Source organism: Leptopilina boulardi, unplaced genomic scaffold (assembly GCF_019393585.1).
Source record: "Leptopilina boulardi isolate dan_hultmark-lab unplaced genomic scaffold, ZJU_Lbou_2.1 LbouV2_362, whole genome shotgun sequence".
Lineage (NCBI taxonomy): Eukaryota > Metazoa > Arthropoda > Insecta > Hymenoptera > Figitidae > Leptopilina > Leptopilina boulardi.
Window position 1 is genome coordinate 3509754 of NW_026137932.1, and position 11520 is coordinate 3521273.

Genomic DNA, 11520 nt, shown 5'->3' on the forward strand with positions numbered 1-11520 from the left:
CAAAAACGAATAAAGTAACTTTTAACTATACTTTAAAGGAAAACCTAAACTGTACACAGTTTTAGCGCATTTCTATCAATTTTTACTTCAGAAATAGTAAAATTTACTCCTGAAAATAGTAAAAATTATTCTGGATATAGTAAATTCTACTATTTCTGGAATGAAAATTGTCTGAAATGCGCAGAAACTGCTGCCAGTTCAGGTCTTACTTTTAAAGTTGTAAAAGTTACTTTATTCGTTTATCCATTTTTCTCCTTGGTACCAACAAAGAAATCAACATTAATGACTGATGATAAAACAGAAAAATTAATATATAAAAAAATTACCGACATAGAAATCTACATTACCGACTGATGATAAAACAGGAAAATTAATATATAAAAAAATTACCGACATAGAAATCTACATTACCGACTGATGATAAAACAGGAAAATGAAAATATAAAACATTACCGACACATAAATTTATATTATCTACTGATGATAAAACAGGAAAATTAATATATAAAAAATTACCGACATAGAAGTCTACATAACCGACTGATGATAAAACAGGAAAAAGGAACATTTAAAAATTACCAACACAGAAATTACAATACCGACTGATGGTAGAACAGGAAAATGAAAATATAAAAAATTACCGACATAGAAGTCTACATTACCGACTGATGTTAAAACAGAAAAATGAACATATAAAAATTACCAACACAGAAATTACAATACCGATTGATGGTAGAACAGGAAATTGTAAATATAAAAAATTGCCGACATAGAAGTCTACATTACCGACTGATGGTAAAACAGGAAAATGAACATATAAAAATTACCGATAGAGAAATCTACATTACCGACTGATGGTAAAACAAATTCAAATTTAAAAAAATTCTTTCTATTTACTATAGGTAATTTTTTTATATATCATTTTCCTGCAATTTACCATCAGTCGATAATGTTATTTATGTCTTTGTTATCACATACCTTAGAAACTCTGTGGTATCGATTTTCTATTAAAAAAAATGTTTTAACCTTGTTTTTAAAAAAAATATTACTTTTTTCGATAATATTGAAGTTTCTTTTTAACATTTGTAGTCCCCCATGTTTAATATTAAGTGAATTTAATTTTTGACTATTGAAATACCATTTCAATACCACCAATAAGTTAAAATCCCTTTTTTATTTCAGAGATTATAGATGAAATGAATAACGGAAAATGAAATGGAAAACATGTACATTTAATATACTATACGACATACTTATAAATTTTAAAGAGAAATGGAAAACAATGAGCAAATGATACGAGACACTTTTATGGTTAAGAAGAGATTTTACCAATTTGATGTAATTCGTCAACTAAAAGTAATTTGAAAAATTTTGATTTTAACTTTATAATTCTCGTTGTATTTTAAATTAATCTTGTGTTGAAAAAAATATGTATACAACAAAGGCGATAATAAAACAATGTTTCTTGATTTGCTCAAAATATATTTATTATTTCTCTGCGAGGAAATCAATAATTTTAAGATAACAAATTTTCATTTTGTGCGACATTTCCACGCTTCGTATATAGATAACACTTTTTCTCTATGGAAATAAAAAATAAATAATCAGAAAAAAAAAAGTTCTTGCAAATATGTGCATTAATTTATAGCATATTAATATCATTTTTTTCGTGGACTGTTTTTTTTAAATCTCCCATATGGCAGTGATGCTAAAAAATTGTTTCATTTTTAAAAAAACAATTTTTCTACAATTTATCAATAATTATTTTCCTATTATAAAATCACAATAACTCAATATTGCTGAGCAATTTCAAATTAAAAAAAAAATTACTTTCGCAGAAAGTATAATTATTATTTCAGAAAAATGAAATAATAATTTAAAAAAAAAAATACTGATTGAATTTGCAAAAATTATTAGGATTAATCATATCTAAAAAGAAAAGTTTCGATGTTAGAGACGAGAAAAATAAAAGAAGAATTCAAAATGAAAAATAATAGAGAGGGAGATAAATTGCCGACTAAAAATTAGATAATTCGTTTCAATATCGACCATGGTAAATCCATGGTTTGATCATCGATAAGTACAACATCAAATACATCCATATAGTCCTTTAAACTTTTTTCCACAATTTCATTGTTCTCGTGATAAAGAAAACCAATTTTAAAAACATTTTCAACATCTTTGATTCCATTACACATTGTCGTATCACCGACACTGTCTCCCATTAGAATAATATTTTTTCGATTTTCTAAACGTTTTAAATGTTCCTTATCCAAGACGGTTTCATTTTTATTAAATACATGTATTTTTTTACCCTTAAAACCATCTAATTTTTTGTCCGTATATTTCAAGAAATTTGAAATTATTTCCACATTCTCAAGAAGAACATTATTGTGCCTTAATATTGCCTCAACAACATCGCCAAGACCAGCGCTAAATACTAATACTGGAATTCTTGCTGAACTTAATTTATCCATTAAATTTTTTGTACCCTCACGTAAATCAGTACCATATTTTTCAGCAACTTGTTCCAATTCACTTGGATCAAATTCATAACCTTTAAGATATTCCTCACTTATTTCCATCCATTCTTCCATTGCGCGTATTTTCTCCTCAATTGGAATATGAGGATCAATTTCAATTTGACGATATTTTTTATGCGTTCTCACATCCATTTCCTCATATTTTGGTGGTAATTGCTTACATTTGGCGAATATGCCTGAAAATTATAAAAAAAATTTTAATTTATTTGAAAATTATTTTAAAGAATAAATGAAAACAGACAATTGGAAATATTTTTGACTTTACTTTTTCTGAGACACAGTGAAAAAAAATTTATTTCATTCATATACTTCAAATTATTGGAAAAATATTTAATTGGTTCAAATACTTTTTATTTGAATCAAAAAAAAAAAATGTATTTGATTCAAATAACTTGAATTATTTGAATCGCATTTATTTCAACCAAATAAATCGTATTTGGTTCAATTAAATAATTGAATTGATTAAATGAATTTATTTAATACAAATAATGAGTTACATGAAACTATTCATTCATTTATTTCACTCAAATATTTCGTTTATTTGATACAAATAAAAAGTATTTGACACAATAAATTTATGTAATTGATTTAAATAAACTGAATTATTTAATACAAATAATTCATTATTTAATGCTAATACACTATTTTATCAAGGCAAATAAAAAAATATTTCAATCAATTAAATATTTATTTGAAACAATAATAATAATTTACTTGAAACAATTAATTTATTTATTTCACTCAAATATTTTGTTTTATTGAAACAAATAAAAAGTATTTGATACAATAACTTTATTTAATTGATTCAAGTCAACTAAATTATTTATAATACTAATACACTATTTAATGAAGACAAATTAAAAAATATTTCAATCAATACAATCTCAATACAAATAAAAAGTATTTGATACAATAAATTTATTTTATTAATTAGTAAATGATGTATTTGAATCAAATACTTTTTATTTGATCCAAATAAATTTTTTTTTCAGTGCACATAAATAAAAAATTAATTTGTTCAAATTTTAATTTGACAGAATTGAAATTAATTAAAAATTAAAATTAAAATTTTTATTGCCAGAGTATAAAAATAATACAATAAGAATTTTCATTTTAAAAAATTGTATTTAAAATAATTATTTTTTTTAAACAAATTTTTACTTACCAAAATTTTTAGCTACCGAATTTTTTTTAAAATGAATTTTTATATTATAATAATCATTTTCTTTTCGTCACTTTTTATTTTTAAAAAATTTAAATTTAAATGAATTTTAATTTAGCTGAATTCTCATTCAATTGAATTTTAAAGTGATTCCAAAATATTTTAATTTTTTAATTGACAGAAATTCCAATTAATCGAATATTAATTTGTCCGAATTTTGTATTTGGACGAATTTTTAAGACGCCTAATTTTCATTTTTCCGAAATTACAAATAGCCTATGACTAATGACTAGAAAATAAAAATTCTGCCAAACAAAAATTCGATAGTTAAAAATGTTGTTAATGCAAAAAATATTCGTATAAAAAGAAAATCTGTCAAAATTTTATTTTAAAAATGGAAAATTCGTTTAAAAAATAATATTTCTAATAAAATACTTTAAAATAAAAATAAAAAAATAAAATAAAAAATTTTGTTAAAGTAATATTCTAAAAATTAATTTTTAAAATTTAACTATTTTAAAAGAAAAAAATTCTACTTGATGAGGGTTTTTTTTTTCTTTTAAAAAAAAAACAGTTAAAAATACACTGCTTGCATCTTTGCATCTTTCTAAAGTTAGAAAATTTTGGGGTTATTGGTATATAATTTTTTTTTTCTTTTTTGCTTTTCGAGAAAACTAAATTAAGATACAACTATTTTTAAATACATTACATATTTCGAAAAAAATTTCTTTTACATAATATTCAACTTTTTTTTAATGGATTACAAAATAGGAATTCACAAAAACTTTCAACTTTTCCAAATTTTTATTAATTAAAACTTTTACTTTTTCCGCATTTTTTTGTAATGTAAATTTATTTGTATTGAATAAATAAAAATTAATTTACTATTTTTATTTTTTTTTTTTTTTACATTAACCCTTAAAAAAATTTTAAATTAAAAATTATAACAAAATTTATGATAGAGAAGTTTCAATTTTAATTTTAATAAAAGTAAAAAATAAATTATTTTTTTCCTAAATTATTATGCAAAGGATAGAAATACTTTAGAAATACTCAGAAATACTTTAATAATGAAAGAATTATTAATTTTTTTTTATTGCAATTTTCTATTAACACTTTTTCTTGATGAAAAAATAAGATAGTATAATATAAATGTTATCAAATAGCTGATATCGAGAAACTGAGACAGCATTGAAAGCAATGAATAGTCAATCTATTAATCAAATTACATGAACGCGAAGGTCAAAGTTTCATGTGAATTTTACAAATTTCTTTATTATATTTTTCCCAGTATATACTTAATCCAATAGTAATAATAATAATAATAATAATAATTTTTGTAACAAAAAACGATTTCAAAAATAACTCAAAAAAAAATAATTCAAATAATAAAATTGTCATTTCTTTCATCTTTAGTTAGAAAAAAATATGAATAAAAATAAATCAATTAATAAAAACGTTTGAAAAAACTGATTTCTGAGAGTTAAATATTGACGACATAAAAAGAACCAGTTTTTCTTTGTTTGTCATTTCCAAGTCAACTTTACATAATGAATATTTGAAAATAATACTCCGTTCGATATATAATATTACAAAATTCAAAACGTTCAAAGAAACGAGAAATTTGAAATTTAAATTTAATATCCAGTCATATATATATATATATATTTTTTACTAGTTTTCAATTTTTTTCAAAAAATGTATAAAATTTTTAAATTTGAATAATTTTATTAAAAATTTTCAAATACTTTATTTTTTTTTTTCATTTATTTTTAGAAAATAAAATTATAACTTTATTCTTCCATAGGAAAAAAAAAAAAAAATTTTTTTTTGTCCTATGCACAAAAAATAAAGAAATTCTATAATTACCAAAACTGCTGAGATGGGCCTTGCCATCGACGTGTTGTTTCGTCAATGTCAAATCAAAGTCAGTGACGACCTATAAAAAATTATTATTGAATTTTTACCTCAACAGAAAAAGTAAAAAAAAAATATATTACATATCTCAATAAATCAATTTTCATTTTATAATTTTTGTTAAAATTAAATGTAAAATTTCAAAATTTCAACCCTCAACAAATTCTTTGAATTTCTTTTCAAATGTGTTAATATTTTTTAAGAATTTTTTTATTCTTTTATAAATATCAAGCCGATTCAGGAACTTTTTGTTTCTGACTGGATCGATTGAGAAATAATCCGCTACATGGGGCATTCCATGTGAAATGTTTTTTATTGTCTTGCTTTTAAGTAAATACTGTAAATAATTTTCCAAAATTTTAGTTTCGATATAGGTGGTGCTGCCTCTTACTAGGACCTACCCTTAAAAATCATACCAAATTTTTTTCTTATTCCTTATGACTCCCATAACATAAATTCAATTGAATTTTTGATTTTTGTTAATTTGGTTAATAATGACAAGCTGTCCCCATTTACCCCAAAAATTTGAAAATTCAGGGTAAATGGAAACAGCTTGTCATTATTAACCAAATTAACAAAAATCAAAAATTCAAGTGAATTTCTGTTATGGAAGTCATAAGGAATAAGAAAAAAATTTTGTATGATTTTTAAGTCTGTTTTCTTTGAAATGCGAGACAAAATACTGAAACAGTTTGACTTTGATTTTAAAGTTTTTATGCATTGAGCGATAACTTGAATTATCTTGCTGACAATTGTCAAAATAAAAGCTTGGCAATACTCAAAACCTCTTGCAGGTGATATGGGGTTAAAATATTGACGTTGAACTTCATTTTAAAACTGTAAATTAAGCTCCAAAACCTCTTGTCCCCATTTACCCCAGATTAAAAAATCCCTAAAAATTACTATGTACCCCCCCCCCCTGGTGGCCACATTTTTTCACATAGAGATCTTAATTTTGGTACACTTATGTATTTTTACGTGAAAATTACAGGAAAAATATAGCGAACATGATTCGGATCGATTTACATAGCGTTGTCAAGGAAAAATCAAAAATTTTGAAACTATTTTACCAAGACATTTGAAGATCCCGATTCTAAAAGGAGACTTACGCTTGAGGCAACCGCCTTGCAATCAGTCAGGTGGTCCAAAAATGGAAAAAAATAAAATTCAAATTTTTTAAAAACGCTATCCTGTAGGAAATGAAAATCCGCACCTTTTTTTCCTTTGAGATTTTTTTATAAAACGAATATTAAAATTAATAGAGGTAAAAAAGTAGAAAATTTTTTTACGATATAATTTAATGGACTTTTAAAACATAACTCGTCGTAATTTTGCCAAATATTAATGGATTTTTTTTGAAATTTGGTGCATTTTATTCAGTTTATACTATTAATGACGACAATCATAAAAAAAAAATCAAGAAAATTGTTATTATTTAATATTAAATAATAATAATGTTTTAATTTTGAAAATATGTGTTTTTTAACTTTCTATTGAAAAAGTTATCGAGGGAATTTTCATTCTGGAAAAACTTCTCGCGACAAAGTTTTTACTTAGGTACATATTTAAAGAAGTTTTTCTAAAAGTTTTGAATTAATTCTATAAAAAATAAAGAAGTTATAAGGAAAATAGTGAAAAACTATTTTTCCTTATACTGCAGCAGTAGCCATGACACCTCACGGCTTAGTTTCTTCAGGGGCGTTCTAATTATATAATTCGCCCTACACTCGAACATCAAAAAAATAATTATTTATTTGTTATAAAAAATATATTTCTTAAATTAAATAATAAATTATTATTTCATATTGTATAATAAAATTATTATTTTTCCTATTCAAAATGTATAAATACTGATTTCAAATATAATTATAATTCTTAATATGTATTTTGGATATATTTTTGTTTATTAACAGAAATAGAATACAAAAATTTTTCATTATTAGTAAAATCAAAAATTTGTATACCAAATTATTTAGCATGATCGATTGTAGGATGAATTATATAATAAGAACGCCCCTGAAGAAACTAAGCCGTGAGGTGTAGCTGCAGTATAAGGAAAAATAGTTTTTCACAATTTTCCTTTTAACTTCTTTATTTTTTATAGAATTAATTCCAAACTTTTGAAAAAACTTCTTTAATATGTAAGTATAAAAACTTTGTCGCGAGAAGTTTTTCCAGAATGAAAATTCCCTCGATAACTTTTTCAACAGAAGGTTAAAAAACACATATTTTCAAAATTAAAACTTTATTATTATTTAATATTAAATAATAACAATTTTCTTGATTTTTTTTATGATTGTCGTCTTTAATAGTATACACTGAATAAAATGCACCAAATTTCAAAAAAAAATCCATTAATATTTAGCAAAATTACGACGAGTTATGTTTTAAAAGTCCATTAAATTATCGTAAAAAAATTTTCTACTTTTTTACCTCTATTAATTTTAATATTCGTTTTATAAAAAAATCTCAACGAAAAAAAGGTGCGGATTTTCATTTCCTACAGGATAGCGTTTTTAAAAAATTTGAATTTTATTTTTTTCCATTTTTGGACCACCTGGTCGCACAATTAGAATTGATGATCATATTGTTTTTAAGGAATACTCATATTTTTAGAAAAAATCATGGATTTTTCGAATAAAAAAAGAAGAAAATTTTATCTTAAGGGATTCAAATTTATACATTTTTACATGTAAATTACAAAAAAAAAATATAGCGAGAACGATTGGAGTTGATTATCATAGCGTTTTCAAGAAAAAAACTAATAATTTTCGATAAAAATCATAAATTTTCTTCGAAAAACGAAGAAAATTTTCATCTAAAGGGCTTCAAATTTATACATTTTTACATATTTTTACGTGTAGATTATAAGAAAAATATAGTGAGCATGTTTGGAGTTGATAATCATAGCGTTTTCAAGGAAAAATTGATAATTTTCGTTATATGAGGCAAAATTCCTGAAATGTCCGAAAAAAAATTAAAAGTTCTCGAATTTAATCCATACTTTTCTAAAATGTTGTTATTGTTGGTGAAAGTCTAAAAATCAATTATTATTGAATTTAATAAAATACTGTTTGAATTACAACGTTTTTAATTTTTGACTTTTGAAAAAAAAAATTTTTTTCAATGTACAATATTTATAAGTAGAATGCATAAAAGTTAACATATATATAATGATTTTTAAAGCTTTTTTGACGAGCTACACGCTGTTAATAATTTTTTTTTTTTTAAATAACATTTTACCTTGAAATTCAAGGTCAAAATGTTAATTTACGTTTATCTCAAAATCGGATTTTTTAAAATTATTTTTAACTATCTCAATGGAAAGCTTGACTAATTTCCTACAAAACATGTAATTTTCAGAGTGGGATCTTTTAAAGTTTTTGAGATATTAATTAATTAATTAATTAATGTTTATAACAAATCAAATATTTTACAAACGAATAAAGTTACCGTAATTCTGAAGTTAGCAATTGAAACTTAACATAATTCCGCATCCAACGAGCCCTGTATGAAGTATTTTGGATAAGTCGATTGTTAATAAACAATTAGTTAACATTGCAATTGTTTATTAACAATTTACTTATCCAAAATACTTCATATAGGGCTCGTTGGATGCGGAATTAGCTTAACTTTCAATTGGTTAGTTTAGATTTACGATAACTTTATTTGTTTGTAAGATATTTCATTTTTTATTGTTATTTAACTAAAATTGAACAAAAATACTTCATATAGGGCTTTTGGATGCTTGTTGTTAGTAAAAAATAAAATATTTTACAAACAAATAAAGTTATGGTAATTCTGAACTTACCAATTGAAAGTTAAGGTAATTCCGCATCCAACGAGCCCTATATGAAGTATTTTGGATAAGTAGATTGTTAATAAACAATTGCAATGTTAACTAATTGTTTATTAACAATCTACTTATCCAAAATACTTCATACAGGGCTCGTTGGATGCGGAATTATGTTAAGTTTCAATTGCTAACTTCAGAATTACGGTAACTTTATTCGTTTGTAAAATATTTGATTTGTTATAAACATTAATTAATTAATTAATTAATAACTCAAAAACTTTAAAAGATCCCACTCTGAAAATTACATGTTTTGTAGGAAATTAGTCAAGCTTTCCATTGAGATAGTTAAAAATAATTTTAAAAAATCCGATTTTGAGATAAACGTAAATTAACATTTTGACCTTGAATTTCAAGGTAAAATGTTATTTAAAAAAAAAAAATTTATTAACAGCGTGTAGCCCGTCAAAAAAGCTTTAAAAATCATTAGATATATGTTAACTTTTATGCATTCTACTTATAAATATTGTACATTGAAAAAAAATTTTTTTTTTCAAAAGTCAAAAATTAAAAACGTTGTAATTCAAAAACTATTTTATTAAATGCAATAATAATTGATTTTTAGACTTTCACCAACAATAACAACATTTTAGAAAAGTATGGATTAAATTCAAAGAACTTTTAATTTTTTGTTCGGACATTTCAGGAATTTTGCCTCATATATATTGCATCTTTTCTAATGCAAAAAATCAATGCCGATTGTCATTTTTCTTGTGAGATAATTTGTCAAACTTGAGGTATGAAATGTCAAATGTTCAATTTCAAAATAATTTGAAAAAATTAAATTAATTTTTTAAGAAATTATCAAGTTTTTCATGATATTCAAATAATAATTTACTTAAAAATTAATTATTAAATAAAATTATTTAAAATTTTAAAAAATTAAAAAAAAAAAAAAAAATTAAATATTTATTTTTGAAAAAAAAATGTTTCATTGAGAAAAAAATTTTTGAACGAAAATTTCACATGAAACGTCCCATATATAGATATCAAAAGTGACATTCTAAGTATAAAATTCCACAATTTGACAAGTGATAAAAATAAATCAATATATATATGTATATATACCTGCAATTTTTCAGGTCCATCACGAATGATATTATTTATTTTTTTAATTACGGCATCTTTATCTCTATATCTCACATTTGATATTCTACTTAAAATCGGGAACTGAAAAAAATTAAACATGAGCGATTTTTGTTGTTGTTTTCGTTTTGTTTTTTTTTTTTTTTAATTAACAAATCGACACACGTCAAGATTCGAATACGCGCAAACTACTTACATCCTCCAAGGTCAATTTATTTGGCATTTTGCTAAAAAAATTGACTAATTTATAGATGATAGTGTATATATATATATATGAATATGAAAATAATGAGATCTTTATATATATATATTCTTAAAAAGAAATCAGAAAGGAACTGGATTTTTATAAGTTGGCTGGATGATGAACGAAAAAAAAATTATTTTTTTTTTACTTATTTAATACGAAAACGAAATCACGATATTTTGTTTGAGGGGTAAATGACAAACCGGTCCTTCTAGCAAGAATACATGAGAACGTATGTCTACATGTATATTTTTCACGATTGGCTTTTCATCTAATTCCAAAAGACTTGAAAGCAAATCCTTCTCTTTTTTTTTACACTAACTTTTTTTCTAACATGATTGAGAATATCGAATTGAAGATAATTGAATCTCGAAATACAAAGTTAGATTAAAAACAAGGTTGAAGAAGAATGAATTGCTTAGGAACGTTCGAATTGTGACACATGTAATTAAGGGTGTTTTCGAGATCCGTGCTGTCAGCACGCTGTGAGAACGAAGGGGTTCTCAACTGATTTTTAACGAATTTTTTTGAAAACTTCTTATGATTGGTCAATTACATATTAAAAGCGCGTGTATATGAAACAGGCTTTAATTTCTGGTGTTATTGAGAAAAAAGTTCTAGGAATTTTGTGAAAAATGTTGTGCCTACACTACGCTTGTGTGCTGATAGCACGCTTTGTCTTTTTACTCGCAGCATCGCAGCAGTAACACGTGAC

General features: G+C 23.6%; 1 protein-coding gene across 1 annotated transcript; it reads right to left on the reverse strand.

Moving 5' to 3' along the window:
* Window positions 1-1461: 1461 nt before the first annotated feature.
* On the reverse strand, window positions 1462-11159 carry LOC127286736 (7-methylguanosine phosphate-specific 5'-nucleotidase-like). Its single transcript, XM_051313306.1, has 4 exons — window positions 10758-11159; window positions 10544-10645; window positions 5575-5644; window positions 1462-2719 (listed from the first exon to the last, which is right to left on the reverse strand). Exons 1-4 carry the CDS (start codon window positions 10782-10784, stop codon window positions 2025-2027), a joined length of 894 nt encoding a protein of 297 aa, XP_051169263.1. The 5' UTR covers window positions 10785-11159; the 3' UTR covers window positions 1462-2024.
* Between the last annotated feature and the right edge of the window lie 361 nt (window positions 11160-11520).